The sequence below is a fragment of the Candoia aspera genome, chromosome 4, assembly GCF_035149785.1.
Source record: "Candoia aspera isolate rCanAsp1 chromosome 4, rCanAsp1.hap2, whole genome shotgun sequence".
In the NCBI taxonomy this organism is placed as follows: domain Eukaryota; kingdom Metazoa; phylum Chordata; class Lepidosauria; order Squamata; family Boidae; genus Candoia; species Candoia aspera.
The window spans coordinates 7,980,437-7,999,092 of record NC_086156.1 but is presented as its reverse complement, the minus strand read 5'-3'; the positions used below and the strand labels follow the sequence as shown (position 1 = coordinate 7,999,092).

General features: G+C 43.3%; 1 protein-coding gene across 2 annotated transcripts in view; it reads right to left on the bottom strand.

Moving 5' to 3' along the window:
• The window catches only part of DPP6 (dipeptidyl peptidase like 6), a 446,699-nt gene that overhangs the window by 75,974 nt on the left and 352,069 nt on the right, over nt 1–18,656 (bottom strand). For both annotated transcript variants that reach the window (XM_063303370.1, XM_063303369.1), the window contains exon 7: nt 8,444–8,525. In XM_063303370.1, coding sequence (XP_063159440.1) covers nt 8,444–8,525 — 82 coding nt within the window. The remainder of the gene's footprint in view (nt 1–8,443; nt 8,526–18,656) is intronic.

Sequence of the window (18,656 nt, the reverse complement as noted above, 5' to 3'; positions counted from 1 at the left end):
CTGTAATGGTGTGTGGGAATGACCTTGAGGGACGAGGGGGAGAGATGCTGCCTAGGGAACGATCAGATAAAGGGGGGAGGAGCCCACAACTGCTTAATGGTCAGAGGAAGAAACTTAGGAAGGATCCGCCCTAATTGATCAGGCTGTAAAAAGAGACGGCAGGAGATTAGCACTTTCAGACTTGCAAGATTCTGTTAATGTAGCCTTACAATAAAGTAGAATTAGCTCATCTGGTTGTGTTTCCAGATGAAGGGCTGAGAAGTGCTCTGTAGTTGGTCCTGAACCACCACCTCAACAAACTTCACTTCGCAGGAAGATTAGCGATCGGGAAATAGTTGTTTAACAACTCTGGATCCAGAGAGAGCTTTTTAAGGAAGGATGCATCACAGCACTGTCTTCTTCTGTAAGCCAGAAGAGGCAAAGATCCAGATAACAGGCTTAAAGGAATCCCAGACAGCATAGCCAAACAATACCCCAGCCATCACACCAGACTTTGCGCATGTGGAGCACAGGCTACAGTGAATCTGAGTGACTGCTAAAATGTTGGGCTAATTAATTAGTCACAGTGGCTGGATGGAAGCTCTGGGGGCTGACTCTTATCCAAGGGGGAATTGGCCATCCAAGACAAGTCCGAACCAGGCCTGACACTGCTTGGTTTCTGAGCCTAACAAAGTCAGCCACTTGCTGAGGGCACCCTCCAGGACGTTTTTGCTTCAGATGAACAAGCTTTATAGATGTATGCATTGTTTCCAAAGTTGTTTGATCAGATACAAGACAGCCAAGAGACAGAATAAATGTCCAGGCTCCCTTAAAATAACCGGAGTCCTTGGTGCTCTCTGAACTTGGCTGTTTCCTTGCAGATGTTTCATTACCCAACTAGGTAACATCATCAGTGCTAGTGAGTGCTAGTGAGTGTGGAGTGCCTGTTTACATTACTTCCAGTGTTGGTGGGGGTGTGGTTTTCTCCGGGTAGTGCCTCAATTAGGGTCTTGTTTTCTGCTTGACTGATTGTCTGGTGTTAATCCCTGCTTATCTGGGTGTTGGCTGCTGGAGAAGATATGTTCTGGTCTTTTTCTTTCCTCCTTAGCTTTTTCATTGCTTCTTTTGAATGGAGTGTAAATGTGGTTTATCCTTATGTGTCTTATTGATGGCTGACTTGTCTGAATGCCAAGCTTCCAGGAATTCCCTAGTGTTTTTGGATTTAGCTTGGGCTAGGATGCTCACCTTCAGCAAAGGATCGTTACCTTGTTGTGGTGCTGGAGCTTGAGAACCTCAATGATGCCATGAGCTAAACCGTGAAGGGCCACCCAAGACGGGAAGGTCATGACAGAGAGGTCAGACTAAATGCGATCCCTGGGGAAGGTAATGGCAACCCACCCCAGTATTCTTGCCGTGAAAACTAAATGGATCAGTACAACCAGAGATATGTCGGTATACCACTGGAAGATGAGACCCCCAGGTCAGAAGATGGTCAAAATGCTACTGGGGAGGAACAGAGGATGAGTTCAACTAGCCCCAGACGTGATGACGCAGCTAGCTCAAAGCCGAAAGGACGGCTAGCGGCTGACGGTGCTGGTGGTGAACGGCGAATCCGATGTTCTAAGGATCAACACACCATTGGGACCTGGAATGTAAGATCTATGAGCCAGGGCAAATTGGATGTGGTTATTGGGGAGATGTCAAGATTAAAGATAGACATTTTGGGCGTCAGTGAACTGAAATGGACTGGAATGGGCCACTTCACATCAAATGACCACCAGATCTACTACTGTGGACAAGAGGACCACAGAAGAAATGGAGTAGCCTTCATAATTAATAGTCAAGTGGCTAAAGCAGTGCTTGGATACAATCCAAAAAACGATAGAATGATCTCAATTCGAATTCAGGGCAAACCATCTAATATCACAGTGATCCAAATATACGCCCCAACCACAGATGAAGAAGCTGAAGTAGAGCAGTTCTGTGAGGATCTGCAGCACCTACAGTGGCACTCATTTCACATGCCAGTAAGGTAATGCTCAAGATCCTGCAAGGTAGACTTCAGCAATTCATGGAGCGAGAATTGCCAGATGTACAAGCTGGGTTTAGAAAAGGCAGAGGAACTAGGGACCTAATTGCCAATATCCACTGGATAATGGAAAAAGCCAGGGAGTTTCAGAAAAACATCTATTTCTGTTTTATTGACTATTCTAAAGCCTTTGACTGTGTGGACCATAACAAATTGTGGCAAGTTCTTAGTGGTATGGGGATACCAAGTCATCTTGTCTGCCTCCTGAAGAATCTGTATAATGACCAAGTAGCAACAGTAAGAACAGACCACGGAACAACGGACTGGTTTAAGATTGGGAAAGGAGTACGGCAGGGCTGTATACTCTCACCCTACCTATTCAACTTGTACGCAGAACACATCATGCGACATGCTGGGCTTGAGGAATCCAAGGCTGGAGTTAAAAACGCTGGAGGAAACATTAACAATCTCAGATACGCAGATGATACCACTTTGATGGCTGAAAGCGAAGAGGAACTGAGGAGCCTTATGATGAAGGTGAAAGAAGAAAGTGCAAAAGCTGGCTTGCAGCTAAACCTCAAAAAAACCAAGATTATGGCAACCAGCCTGATTGATAACTGGCAAATAGAGGGAGAAAATGTAGAAGCAGTGAAAGACTTTGTATTTCTAGGTTCGAAGATTACTGCAGATGCTGACTGCAGTCAGGAAATCAGAAGACGCTTAATCCTTGGGAGAAGAGCAATGACAAATCTCGATAAAATAGTCAAGAGCAGAGACATCACACTGACAACAAAGGTCCGCATAGTTAAAGCAATGGTGTTCCCCGTAGTAACATATGGCTGCGAGAGCTGGATCATAAGGAAGGCTGAGCGAAGGAAGATCGATGCTTTGGAACTGTGGTGTTGGAGGAAAATTCTGAGAGTGCCTTGGACTGCAGGAAGATCAAACCAGTCCATCCTCCAGGAAATAAAGCCAGACTGCTCACTTGAGGGAATGATATTAAAGGCAAAACTGAAATACTTTGGCCACATAATGAGAAGACAGGACACCCTGGAGAAGATGCTGATGCTAGGGAGAGTGGAGGGCAAAAGGAAGAGGGGCCGACCAAGGGCAATGTGGATGGATGATATTCTAGAGGTGACGGACTCATCCCTGGGGGAGCTGGGGGTGTTGACGACCGACAGGGAGCTCTGGCGTGGGCTGGTCCATGAAGTCACGAAGAGTCGGAAGCAACTAAATGAATAAACAACAACAGGATGCTCACAGTCTCCCAGTTGAAGCTATGGTTGAGTCTGTCCATGTGTTGAAAGATTAAGGAGTTTTCATCGTAAACCCCACACTCACTAGCACTGATGATGTTACCTAGTTGGGCAATGAATTGTCTGCAAGCAAGCAACCAAGCTCAGAGAGCACCAAGGACTTTGCAGTTCAACCCTGAGCTACAGATATTCTCTTCTATTGGGATCTCTTAAAATAAAATTATTATCTGCTACCAACTTCTTAACTGGTGGTATCAGAGACTGAATTTGGAAACATGCAAAATAAAAGCTCTAACCACTGATCTATGGTCCCTTCGCATAGACTTTAAAACTGGCTGAGGTGGTCCACCTATCTCTTTCTAAAGCAGAACTGTATACTAAAATTTTTGAGAACTAACATTGGTTTTATTTTAAATTTTGGAAGACCAACTCATATTCATCTTTAACACCCAGAAGGATTTTCTGCATATGATATCTGTAATCCCCAGTAGGCTAGTGACGTTCGGAGCAGAAACAATGTTGTGGAGCTGCTTGCTCTGCAGCAAAAAATCTTCCTCTGATGGGATGCTAAAGCAAAAAAATAGCTCATTTGGACTCCACATACTTTAAAATTATCATTATATTGATGCGCCACTGAGCCAGTGATATTAGCCTTACAAACAATCTCTCCTCTGCACATTTATATTTTGAAAGGAGCCTAACACACACACACCCATCTTTATCAGGACGATAACTTGTCAACAAATCTTGTAATAATATATATAATTTTACACAAAGCTCTGCTGCTCATTTCAGCTGCCTTATAGAACTGAAAAACACCCTTTAATGTTTTCAGATAGAGCTGTGGCTCTGTAGAACATTGTTCCTGGGCTTCTAAAGTAGTTATTTTTGCATGCTAACTGCCTTGTTATATTGTTCCAAGAACGTATCAGTCAAGGTGGCCTTTAATATGTATTCTGTGCTTTAAACTTCTGTGAGATGGATTATCTTGCATTCGGTAACCTAATATCACTGGTGCTTAGGTAGAGCATCCGTGTAAATTAGATTTTCTTCACGTGCAATGATATACTCTGGTTCATTGATTATACTTTATTACATTACAGATACGGAGAGCACATGGTTTTGTGGTTAGCATAAATGATTAAGAGCTAGAATTTCTGCCATGCTTTGGCAGAGCGATTTGACAAGGTCAGATCAAGGTTTCTGAACTAGGACCGGATGCAGAGTTGGTGATAAATTCATCCCTACGAAGAACAAAATTAAGATGTGCGAAATTCCTAGTAGAGAAAGCCCATCAGGAAATATCTCCTCTGAGTCAGAGGCTGAAGGACCTGATCTGACAGGTTGGAAACCTCTACTTTGTGGAGTGCCTCAGGGCCATCTACCCTCTTCACTTCTTTTTAACATCTACATTAAACTGCTGGGGGAGGAATCTGTTGACATGAGGACCTAGATCTTCAATGTGCTGATGATACCCGACTATACCTCTTGGCCCCGGGCCAAACAGACAATGCAATCAAGATGCTGACTCAGTGTCTGGAGCCTGTCAGGGTCTGGACGGGGAGGAAGAAACTCAGATTGAATCCCTCCAAGACAGAGAGGCGTTGGTTTTGTGGGCCTAACAATTCCTGAGAAATACCATCTTTGAACTATGAATGGAATTGTACTCTCCGATTCAAAGATGGATTGCAATTTGGGGGTCCTCCTAAACTCACAGCTCCTACTTGATAAGCAGGTTGTAGCTGTAGCTAGGAAGGCTTTTGCACACTTATATCATGAGTGTCAATTGTGGCCATTCTTGGATCAAGATGCTCTCCTCACACCAATCACCTCTTGTTCGGATTATTTTAATGTGCACGTCTGCCCTTGAAGAACATTCGGAAGCTACAACTGGTACAGAACATGGCTGCCAGGGTGACAATAGTTGTATCCCAGTATACCTGGGTGACTCTACTGCTTATGGACCTGCACTACTTGCCTGTTGGGTTCCTGGTACCAGGTTTAAGGTGTTGCTTGTTAACTTTAGGGCTCTTCCTGGCTCTAGATCTGGTTATCGGAGGGAACACCTTCTCCAATATTCATCTGCCTGTCTGACCAGATCAAACAGGGTCAACTTCCTCCCAGCCCCAACCTTATGAAGCTGCCATTTGATGGGGCCTCAGCGGCAAGCTTTTTCAGTGGATGTTCCCATTCTTGGAATTCCCTTTCTGTGAAGATCTGGTCAGCATCATCCCTCCTGGGCTTTAGGAAAGCTGTCAAGTTTCACCTGTTCTATCTAGCACAAATCGTTCTATCTTAAACGATTTGACCCATTTTCCCAGTCTTGAATACTGCCATTGCCTCCACAAAAAACCCAGATTCTGTTGTTTTACACAAGCATCTCGACAGTGGTAGTCCCATACTGGATCCTCATCTCACAAATAAGCAAATACAAGTTGCTCCATTAGCCCCAGGATATGCCCAAATTAGGAATGCGGTGGCGCTACAGGTTAAACCGCTGAGCTGCTGAGCTTGCCGATCGGAAGGTCGGCGGTTCGAATCCGTGTGACGGGGTGAGCTCCCGTTGCTAGTCCCAGCTCCTGACAACCTAGCAGTTCGAAAACATGCAAATGTGAGTAGATTAATAGGTACCGCTTCGGCGGGCAGGTAACAGCGTTCTGTTTAGTCTTGCTGGCCACATGACCACGGGAGTGTCTACGGACAAACGCTGGCTCTTCGGCATTGAAACAGAGATGAGCACCGCCCCCTAAAGTCGGACACAACTGGACTTACTGTCAAGGGAAACCTTTACCTTTACTATGCCCAAATTACCCCCATCACTGCTCTAGCACATGCGGAGGGGATGTTCTGACTGGCAGTGGGGTTAATGAGAGCACAACATTCAATGTTTGATTTATCTTTTTAAATGTATGCTTAAGTTAGTTTCCTTTTTTCTTATGGATGCTTTCATCTTACAATGAAGTTGTTAGCTGCCTATAGCCTTCGGAATTGGACAGCACACAATGGAAGCAAGCAAACAAACAAACCACGTGAACCTGCTGGATTACACCCAGCAGACTGCAGCTTAATATCGACTCCCATGTTGCTGGAAACTACAAAAAAAAAAAAAAGCTCTGCAAAACTAACCTCACAAAAAAATCAATGGTGCAATTTGCTCAAAAACAAGCAGACCCCCGCCAGGTTTATCTTTATACGCAAATCAAAAAGCTAGCTGGATTCAGAGCAGCATCTGAGGAGCTCCTACAGAGAAGCTCTTCCTTCCCATGTCCATCACAACTTCTGGAGATGAAGAAGATCCACAAGATCCTTGAGTTTTGGTCAGTGAAAGATAAGGGGGGCAGCTGAGATACTGTGAATTGCAACTGGCACTCTGTTCTCCTATTGAAGAGTTGGTGCCTTGAGAAGCTCAAGGGCAGAGCAGGCTATTGCAGGTCAGGGGAATACTTAAAAAGGCAGCAACACCAGGTAAGTTCTCTGTCTTCCAGGTAGGACCACAGGTTACAGGCAGCCCAGAGTTAGAGGGATACATGTGGGAAGAGCCTCTCTGTAATTGCTCCTTATCCAAAGACAGGTTCTTAGAAACCTGTCCTACACTCTAATACAGTGTATCTCAACCTTGGCAACTTTAAGACGTGTGGACTTCAACTCCCAGAATTCCCCAGCCAGCCATGCTGGCTGGGGAATTCTGGGAGTTGAAGTCCACACGTCTTAAAGTTGCCAAGGTTGAGAAACAATGCTGTAATAAATTAACTGTTAATACTAGAATATGATTCAGAACAAGATTCTAGTCCAGCCTTTCTCAACCTTTTGACCCTGGAGGAACCCTTGAAATATTTTTCAGGCCTTGGGGAACCCCTGCACATTCAGGCTTAAATATAGGCCAGAAGTTACAAAATTATTAGATCTGTTTCATGGGTGGGCCTGTATATATGCATTAATTAACAGTGTTCTTAACCTAAAAATAAAGAATGAAACTTGCCTCTTTAATGTGAAGTTGCCCAAATTTGAAATAATTTTTTAAATACATCTTGATCTCCCAGGAAACCCCTAGTGACCTCTCTCAGAACCATAGGGGGCCACGGAACCCTGGTTGAGAAACCCTGGTCTAGAGTAGAAGTCTTCCAAATGTCTATACACCAACTCTTTAAGCCAGCCTAGGTATAGTGACTTGCAGTTCCAGACCGTAGGAAGCACCTGCTTTTACCTGCCATAAAGGCTCCATGACTGGCAAGAAAAAACATTTGCAAACCAGGATCTTAGCTCAGGGCAAGCCCCAAAGCTGACATATAGTAAAATGAACCAGAAGCAACCACAGGTGTATTTGTCTGCTATTACGTCTCCTCGGCCAGTTCAGAAATTGAATCTCATCCCTGCCCCCAAGCAGGGTTCCCAGATGGTTGCCACACCTTGCAAGCCTGGCAAATTCAGGAAACAAAACCCACTTTATATCCATTTGTCTGGAGTTGTATGAATATTCCTGCCCTGGATTTGGGGAAGGTGGTGGTGGTGGTGGTTGGGCTGGAAGATCTCCAAGGTCCCTTCCACCCCTACGATTTTATCATTTTGGAATTCACTTTCTTGTTAGCTGGGTAACGTAACAGAATCTTGAAAGCCTGCCAAAGCAGGCTTGTACTGAATATTAGTAAGGTGGAGTTACCTCTCTCTGTCTCAAGGTTCCTCCCTTCCCTGGACTAAGAAATCTTTTCTGTAACATTCCTTCCTGTAATGGCGTTCTTCCTTCGTCTCCCAGGACCTGTTAGCTTTTCCATCATACCCAGTGGTCTTCTGTGGCTGAAGGGGGACTCTAACCTGGATCTCCCCACTCCTAGTCCAGGACCTTCCCCACCGCACCACCCAGGCTCTGGGGCTCAGAGGGAGGGACTGGCCCCAGGTCCCCGGGGGGCTTCTGTGGCCAAGGAGGGATTGGAATCTGAGTCTCCCAATTATAGCCCCGCCCCTTCTGCCATACTGGCTCTCGGTGTACAAATTCTTCTGTTTGCTGAAACGCAAAATGGTCTTGCTGTTAGTGCTGAATTAAGTCCTGCCCTATAAGCAACGGGGCTGTACAGTTAAATCAGCAAAACAAACCGCGAGGCCTTACGCAATCCCTTTCATTCACATTTGTGACTGACTCTGCCGCAAAGAGGACAAACGGTCATGGTGAATAGTTTCTTACCAGCTGCTGGCCTTTGGGTCCCCATCCTGCATATTGAAGCTTTGCATTGCTAACCTCGGGAGGGTAGAGATTTTGAGGCTCCCTGTAAACAAATAAAACATTGGGAGATTTAAATGAGATCCTGTCCCAGCCCACCGCAGATGGAATGCACCTCCACGACCCTTGATGGGATCTACTTTCACAAGTTCACAGTTGTGTTTGTTACTCTTTGCTCTTTACGGCAAACTTCACCAACTTAATGCAAGACCCAGCCAGGATGGTTTTAAGGATTGTTTACATCCAAATGATCATTAAAAAAAAATCCTTGGAAGAACGAGGTTTTTATCTCCCCAGGTTCATCACAAGCTTACCAGCATTTTTCTTATTGCTGACCCCATACAACCAGTGGGTAAGACTACATGGTGTGTAAAAAGCCAAGGGAAGAAAGAGCTCTCTTGTATAAGACAGGACTACTGAATATGGGCTGCACGACTCCAGATGGTGAATACAGGTAGTCCTTGTTTAGTGACCACAATTGGGACTGGCAACTTGGTCATCAAGTGAAGCATTCGGTAAGTGGAACTGCAACTGTGCCTATGATCTTACTTCAGCTTTCCTTTGCTTTACAGACCTGCAAAGGTTGTAAATGCGAGGATTGGTCACAAAGTTACTTTTCACCCCCGTCGTACCTGTGAACGATCGTTAAACAAGGCAGTCGCTAAACGAGGACTACCTGTAGATGGCAACAAAGTCACAGAGATTTTTTTTTTAAATATCACTTTGCTGCTATCTAGTGGTCACTGAGATCTTCAGAGGCCAGATTTGGTAGCCCCAGTATAAGAACAATAGCATAAGAGCCTCTCGTTGCCCATTGCATGCCCATTAATTTGTGGAAGCCAAGGCCACTTCTGTTTTTTAATTCTTTATAGCGTGTGTGTGTGTGAATATGCTTGTGTGCGTATGTGTGTTTCTTTGTGTGAGAGAGATCAGGAACCAACCTTCATAGCAAAAAACTTTCTCCTTGGTTATAATATGTGAGCTGATTGGAGAACAGAATACTGTTTGTACTATTTAATAATAAATATCGATCTATTAACATTCCCTTAATGCTCAAGATCCTGCAAGGTAGACTTCAGCAGTTCATGGAGCGAGAATTGCCAGACGTACAAGCTGGGTTTAGAAAAGGCAGAGGAACTAGAGACCAAATTGCCAACATCCGCTGGATAATGGAAAAAGCCAGGGAGTTTCAGAAAAACATCTATTTCTGTTTTATTGACTATTCTAAAGCCTTTGACTGTGTGGACCATAACAAATTGTGGCAAGTTCTTAGTGGTATGGGGATACCAAGTCATCTTGTATGCCTCCTGAAGAATCTGTATAACGACCAAGTAGCAACAGTAAGAACAGACCACGGAACAACAGACTGGTTTAAGATTGGGAAAGGAGTACGGCAGGGCTGTATACTCTCACCCTACCTATTCAACTTGTATGCAGAACACATCATGCGACAAGCTGGCCTTGAGGAATCCAAGGCTGGAGTTAAAATCTCTGGAAGAAACATTAACAATCTCAGATATGCAGATGATACCACTTTGATGGCTGAAAGTGAAGAGGAACTGAGGAGCCTTATGATGAAGGTGAAAGAAGAAAGTGCAAAAGCTGGCTTGCAGATAAACCTCAAAAAAACCAAGATTATGGCAACCAGCTTGATTGATAACTGGCAAATAGAGGGAGAAAATGTAGAAGCAGTGAAAGACTTTGTATTCCTAGGTGCAAAGATTACTGCAGATGCTGACTGCAGTCAGGAAATCAGAAGACGCTTAATCCTTGGAAGAAGAGCAATGACAAATCTCGATAAAATAGTTAAGAGCAGAGACATCACACTGACAACAAAGGCCCGCATAGTTAAAGCAATGGTGTTCCCTATAGTAACATATGGCTGCGAGAGCTGGACTATAAGGAAGGCTGAGCGAAGGAAGATCGATGCTTTTGAACTGTGGTGTTGGAGGAAAATTCTGAGAGTGCCTTGGACTGCAAGAAGATCCAATCAGTCCATCCTCCAGGAAATCAAGCCAGACTGCTCACTTGAGGGAATGATATTAAAGGCAAAACTGAAATACTTTGGCCACATAATGAGAAGACAGGACACCCTGGAGAAGATGCTGATGCTAGGGAGAGTGGAAGGCAAAAGGAAGAGGGGCCGACCAAGGGCAAGATGGATGGATGATATTCTAGAGGTGACGGACTCGTCCCTGGGGGAGCTGGGGGTGTTGACGACCGACAGGAAGCTCTGGCGTGGGCTGGTCCATGAAGTCACGAAAAGTCGGAAGCGACTGAACGAATAAACAACAACAAACATTCCCTTTCCCCAAAACCCTGTTTTATCTACTCCTTCCAGTCATTAAGGACATGCTTTTAAAAAAATACTACTAATATAGTTGTGAAACACTAAGTTAGGAGTGGGAACTCAAGAACATAACATGGAAAGTGCATGAATAAGCACCGAATATCCTTTCATTCCTGTAGAAATCCTAACGGTTGTGAGAATGCACAAGCCGCCCCCAAAGAAATGTTCCTCCTGAAAGTGCATGGTCATGCTGACCTGAAAAGCCTTCTGATCATCCTGGGTAGAAAAGGAAAGTGTGAGCTCTGATAGCAGATTCATTTGTCCTTCAGGAACCAGGCTTATCCTACCCTTGCCCAGGATCTTAGTTGCAGTTTTAGCAATCGGTACATTGCAGAATCAGGGATAGGGCATCAGCTGTGAATGCTTCCTAGTTAATCTGATCTGTATACAGTTGTGCATGTTGTTGCTTATTTGTTCAGTCACTTCCGACTCTTCGTCACTTCATGGACCAGCCCACGCCAGAGCTTCCTGTCGGTCGTCAACACCCCCAGCTCCCCCAGGGATGAGTCCGTCACCTCTAGAATATCATCCATCCATCTTGCCCTTGGTCGGCCCCTCTTCCTTTTGCCCTCCACTCTCCCTAGCATCAGCATCTTCTCCAGGGTGTCCTGTCTTCTCAATATGTGGCCAAAGTATTTCAGTTTTGCCTTTAATATCATTCCCTCAAGTGAGCAGTCTGGCTTTATTTCCTGGAGGATGGACTGGTTTGATCTTCTTGCAGTCCAAGGCACTCCCAGGATTTTCCTCCAGCACCACAGTTCCAAAGCATCTATTTGCCTTCTCTGAGCCTTCCTTATGGTCCAGCTCTCGCAGCCATATGTTACTAACAGTTGTGCATAGCTTAGTTAAATATCAGTGAGCTCAATGGTGAGATACCCTTGAAAACCAGTTGAAAATTGCCGTCGTTGCAAAATGCAGAAGCCTGACTTTTAATTAGTACATGGTCTTGTGATCATGTCCTTCCAATAGTTCTGGGCTCAGTTCAATGTGCTGCTCCTGCATTTTTAAAGCCCAAACAGCTCAGGGTCGGAAGGATCATCCTCTTGATGCAACCTTCACCAACCATTAAGAGCTGCAAAGAAAAAAAAAGGGTGCCCTTGTTTGTGGAGGTCCTGTTAGACCTGCAGGGATGGGCTTTCTCCAGTTCCACTCCTATGCTGTTGAAAGCTCTCCTTCAAGAGCTAAGGTTGGTTTCTTCTCTCTCTGTCTTCTGAAAAGCAGTTAAGACACATTGCTTCCCTCTGGGCTTCCAAACTGCTGAAAACAAGGTCAGATGTAGACATGGTGAGGCCCTAAGACAGAGGAAGCTGTAGAGATTCCCTTTGGAAAGTGCTGGCAGAGAATAAGGCTGTGTAGCTGTTGAACATGGCAAGGAGGCTGCCAAGATGCATAACAAGCCCTCTTGGAGCGGAAGGTGTGAATGCATGCGGGAAGAAGTGTATCGTAATGACGCTGAATAGGTGTCACGTGAGCCCCACAGGAAGGCTTAATTTATGGAGACTTTCATATATGAAATCATAGCAAAACTGTAACAAATGAAAAACATTCTAAATTTTGAGAAGCCGCTTCAGATTGTGAGGCCCTGAATTGTAGCCTTCTTAGCTTATGCTTAAATCTGACTGCGGCTGAAAATTGAGGGTGTTCTTTTTTAAAAAAAAATTGTCATCGCCAGTGGATTCCTTTTTAGAAAATAGGAATCCATCTATAGTTGTCCCCAAACAGTCAACGAAGGTATGATATACAGTAGCTTGGCCAGCTATAGAAGAGGACTTGGCTTCAATACACAGAGTAGCTGATTTTCTTTTCTCGTGTACCCACAAGACAACTGGCAGCAGCATCTTGTGAACTCCAGCTGACGAAATTCTCCCTTTCAAATGTAAGTGCAGGAGAAGGGGTGAAGCTGAAGCATCTTAATATCCATAACGCCTTTTCCCAATCTATTACCTCCAGATATACGGAGAACAATTATGCATAATCATTGCCAAAAATTCTGGGAGTCGAAGTCCAGACTTCTGGGAAGTACAAAGGCTGGCAAAGGTCAATCCACAAGCCAGCAATGTGTAAGTGTTTAGGGGCAAATAAATACGTTCTCTCCTGCCTGTTTCTACTTGACTTTCTATTGGTTCTTTTGGTTTTTCCACCTCTATTAAACGCAGCCCGGTTTAGCTTCGAAAAGTCTACTTCCTTCATTTCTCTGATCATTCATTTGTAGGGTCTTGGCATATAAACAAAGAGGTGTGGTGTACCTATAGCAATGAATACGGCATTGTCTCTTGGATTCCTCTTAAGTTCAAGGTAATTTGAACTTAATGGTATTATTTAACCATTCAGCAGTGATGATGTTAATTACCTTGCTTTTCATTTACTTAATTTCTCCCAGGATCTTTATTTAGTTGGAATTTATGTACTGCCTAGCTCTCAAAAGTCATCCGTGTGTGTGTGTGTGTGTGAAAAAATTATACCACATAACTTACTCTTAGCACAGTGCAAAAGAAAGCAACTTCTGAACTGACCAGTATCTCCCCTGTTAGCATTCTAGTACTTGTCCTTTATGGCTCCATTTCTGACAGTTTTATTATACTGTGCTCAAATCTGGTCAGTGACCATAACAAAGCGATCAGATCTAAGTTCCCTTTCAAATATAAAAAGAGATGTCATACAGCTTTATTCATCCCCCTTCTTAAGTGTTGCAATGGATATGTACAAGAAGAAAATAATAACTTGCCGAATAATCTATTTGGTTATAGTGACTAGCCAGACATGGATCAAGGTTCTACGCTTTGCAGCGTGGATTTCTCCTAAATCTGAAGACGTTTTCCTAGCAAAGGTAAGATTTTGTTCCCTCTAAGTGAGGCCTGTCTTGCAGTCTCTTATGACTCAACTATACTAAGAAAGCCAAAATTTTCCACACAATGAAATGATGCGTTCAGAAGAAAATTAGGATTTCACCATATACAATTTTTTGCAGGGTTCCTTGACTTTTGTTGTGTTGTGGGTCCTGTGGGAGAGGACACACACTGTTATGTATATAAACTCACCTTCTAGCTGGTTTGGCAGTTCAGATACACAATCAATTTAGAGATGGAATAGGAGAATATTTGGGTTTTATTGATAATGTTCTCTCCGAGATCATTTTGGATGCAAAGTGGGCTAAAATCTAATGTAAGATGAGTAAACAAACTTTTGATTCCTGAGCGTCTTACAGAAACTTCTTCTGGAAGAGAAATATTGTCCAGGCTTAGCCCATCACGCTACAAAGGTTGGCAAATAACAATGTCTCAATAATTTCTTGAAGAAATTACATTCTCAGGGAATAATGACAATTCCTGGTCATACTCCAAACTAACTGTGACATTTTTACCAAAGCAAGAAAAAAAGAGTGCAAGGAAAAAAAACATGCATTTCTGGGTTACACTATTAAGGGACATTTTGGATGGGCTTGTTTTATAATTTTATGCAGCAACTGGATGACTAATTTGGCATCATGAGCTGAGATCTATTTCGGTTGTCCATTTCTATTTCTTCTTTGTATGGAGTATCACAGCTCATTAAGGAAGTCAGACTTCTGCATAATGACCTGGAATGCCTTTTCTCTCACTATCCATCCTTCATTAATACTGCTTTTTTAACAAAATGTCAGGTTTGAGGCACATAGAAAACTGCCTGAATCGTGCTTATCCTGAACCAGGTCACTGTTCGTTATAGCAAAGTTTCGTTTAATATTCTGACACAGATAAACTCAGCCACAATTTCAGCTGGGACACTGTTGATCAAATCAAATCCCATCCCCCCAAATGCTAAGGAATTAGATGCTATGGAGATATGCCTCCCCCCCACCTTTCTTCTTCTTCTTCTTATACTCTCAGACTAGCAAGCCTACAGGTATTAATTTTATCTGGGCCTTGTACTAAAGGCTTCAAGACCTCACCCCTAATGGGGAATTTATAGCTTTTTCTTATACGTTGTTTTATTTACTACTGACCACTAGGAGGCACTGTCTGACTGGTTTCATCCTGTATTGGGACTCAGCAGTAGCCTCTATTATTGGCAGCTTCCATTTATTAGGTCTGGTATGTATGTATATAGGCTGGGTGGGGAATTCTGGGAGTTGAAGTCCACACATCTGAAAGTTGCCAAGGTTGAGAAACACTGCCCTAATCTCATTTCTTAGGGTTTAACATACAAGTCCAGAGACAATGACCTGTCTTGAAGCAACAGCTGCTCAGTCCTTGGAAGACCGTCCAAATGAGATGTGTTTGGTCCCCTTGCTAAATTATTTTGGGGAAAGATTGAAAATAAAACCTTTTATTTTTGCAGAATTTAATGTCTAATTATCTAGGTTTGGTTGTTCTCTAGTACACTAGTGTGCCATTTTATACCATGAATTGGGATGTTATTCCTGGACATGTAATTAGATTACTTTGTATATCACTTCGGGGTGAAAAATAAAGGAGGGGTATAAATAGCTCATTAACAAATGTATTAATTATATTTATGACTCACGGTTCTACATTTAGTAATACCAGGATGCAACTTCTCTCTGCCAGGCCTGCTTAAATGTAATTCTGAATTCAACGAAGAACAAAAGCAATGACATTTGACAGATCTGAACATAAGACCACAGGATGGAAGGGTTGAAAGGGAGCTTGGAGATAATCTAGTCCAACCCCCTGCCCTTTGGGGAATCTGATACTGCGGAACCCAAAACATGGCAATCCGGCTTCTGTTCAAACGCCTCCAGTGATATCTGCCATAAAATTTACTCTTCACCTCTAATCCATAAGACGCACCTCAGATCTGATATTTTTGACATGTTTTAAAATATGATAACTTAATAAGCTATGATCAAGAAGGAAAAGATCAGCGATAACATTCATAAGTCTTGCAGTCTGAAAACACATGAAACTTTGTGTTGAACGCTGAATGTAGATTTTTACTGTCTTGCCTTTTTAATTTCTGAACTACTGTATTTTTTACAAGATTGCCAGTCACTCTCAGGAGGGCTATAAATCCTACCAATAATAAAGATAATGACAGTATAGAAACTTACTATAATTAACTGGATAGTCACTCTGGGTTCATACCAATCACAAAGTTTGGTTCACTTTAACTTTCAGAACTTTTTTTTCTAGCTTAACATCTTGGGAGAACCCAGTCCTTCCTTTACTAGTTTAGTTCAACGTGTTCTGCAAATGCCGAAAATGAACTAATTGAGGAACTGTGCATGGAGGAAAACAGAGATTAAGTTGGCGAAGCTGTGCAAGGACCATTAGCAGATTAAAGAGGCAGGAAAGGACTTCTCAGCTTGGGAAAGGAGGAAGCATGAAAAAGAAATTTCAAAGCTTTGATTCTGAATGGTATAAAAGTGGATAGAGCAGTATTTCTCAACTGTGGCAAGTTGAAGATATGTGGACTTCAGCTCCCAGGATCCCCCAGCCAGCATGCCCTACAACAGCCTTTCACAACCTTTTCATCCTGGAGGAACCCTTGAAATATTTTTCAGGCCTTGGGGAACCCCTGCACATTCAGGTTCTAATATCAGCCACAAGTTACAAAATTATTATATTTGTTTCATGTGTAGGCCTGCATATATGCATTCACAGTGCTCTTAAACTAAAAATAAAGAATGAAAGTTACCTCTTTAATGTGAAGTTGCCCGAATTTGAAATAATTTTTTAAATCATTTGTGATCTCCCAGGGAACCCCTAGTGACCTCTCGCAGAACCTGAGGGTGCCACGGAAACCTGGTTGAGAAACTCTACCCTACAACAATAGAGTTTTGGTAGTCCTTGCCACTTCTTCCCAGACCTGGCCTACCTTGAAGAGCTGACATCATGTTTGAACACAGAATGTGAACCTTATAAATGACTTCCATGGAATATAACCACAATGAGATGCAGGTGGATGCTGACTGATAGACCACAACGGAGAGTAAAAAGGTAAAGGTTTCCCTTGACGTAAAGTCCAGTCGAGTCCGACTCTAGGGGGCGGTGCTCATCTCCGTTTCTAAGCCTTGGAGCCGGCGTTGTCCATAGGACACTTCCGGGTCATGTGGCCAGCATGACTCACGGAACGCCGTTACCTTCCCGCCGAAGCGGTACCAATTAATCTACTCACACTTGCATGTTTTCGAACTGCTTGGTGTGCAGGAGCTGGGATTAACAACGGGAGCTCACCCCGCCGCGCGGTTTCGAACCGCCGACCTTCCGATCGACAGCTCAGCGGTTTAACCCGCAGCGCCACCGCGTCCCTACAACGGAGAGTAGATTGCCATAAATAACATGGGTGTTCTGAGCTGCCTTTAAGAATTTGTATGATGGCCATGGAACAACAGTTAAAATGGAGTATGGAGTAACTAAATGATTCGGAATAGGGAAAGGAATAGGTTGTCTATTGTCAACTTATGTGTACAATACATCTTGAGAAATGCTGGACCAGAGGAAACAGATATTGGAATTAGAATAGCTGAGAGACACATCAACAACCTCAGATATGCTGATGATACTTAATGGCTGGAAGCAAGGAAGACTTAAAGAGCCATGTTGTAGGTGAAAGAAGAGTTCAAACACTGCTCTGTTGCTGAAACTTAAAACAAACAAACAAACCACAACAAACAACCCCCTCCCCTCTAAACTAAGATTATGTAAACAGGCATTGCCAATCCAAAGCCAGTAACTGAAGTAGTAACAGACTTTATCTTCCTAGGGTTAAAAAAAAACAATTCACAGGGATTTAACCATGAAAGAAAGAGACATCTGCTACTTGAGAGAGCAATTATGGAATATCTAGACAAAATATTAAAATGCAGAGACATCATACTAGCAACAAACGCGCGTACTGTCAAAGTTATCGTTTTCACGGTTGTGACATATGGCTGTAAGAACTGGACCAGACGAAAAACTGAATGAAGATAAATGGTTGCCTTCGAATTGTGGCGCTGGAGAAAAGTAGAATGAATCATTCACCATGAGATGACATAAAGCCTGACTGCTCACTGGGAGCACTGATAATGAAGCCAAAACTTAAAATATTTTGGACACCTTATGAGAAGACAAGAGCCATTGAGAAGATCCTGATTGTTGGAAAAATCAAAGGCCGATGAAAAAGAGACTAATAAAAGACAAGGTGGCTGGATAGTACTTCTGAGGACATAAGGGTGAGCTTTCAAGAACTCAAAGAAGCAGTCCCTGGCAGAAAGTCCTGGAGAAACCATGGCCACAGGTCATAAAGAGTCATAGGCAACTGCATGACTGAACACCAACATGCAAGCTTTTATCGGATTCTTCTTCCACTTGAAAATTAGGTTTTCCATTGCTCAAAACATTCAGTCCCTCACTGGAATTTGGTCTGATTATTTGTATTTATCTGTATGGCTTGCTCGGTAAGAAAAGGAGGACATCAGAAAGCCCACAAGATGGCACTCTGGCTTAACCCGAACTTCACTCCCAAACTCAGGAAAAGAACAGAAAAGCAAATGGAAGGAGACCAGAGTGGCCAGAGGTTTTGTTTCCAGCACTGCTAATAAGCCTTTAATTTGAACATCTGCTGCTGAAAGCAGGGACATTCAGGAGGTTGTCCTGTTGCAAAAATAAGGACAATAAAAGGTGTTCTTCTGGATAATGATTGTGGAGTGGCCCTGGTTTCACTCCAAAGGATGGAAAGCTCTCAGACTGCAATACGTAGGTGCTGGTTACAGATGGCAGCACAGCTGCTAAGAATAATGCTAAGGCAGATGATTAAAAAGCCCATATACGTTTGGTTCAGTAGCAATACATATGAAATGGCTTTTCTCATCACCTCTGGCCACTGATCACAATTAACTGCATT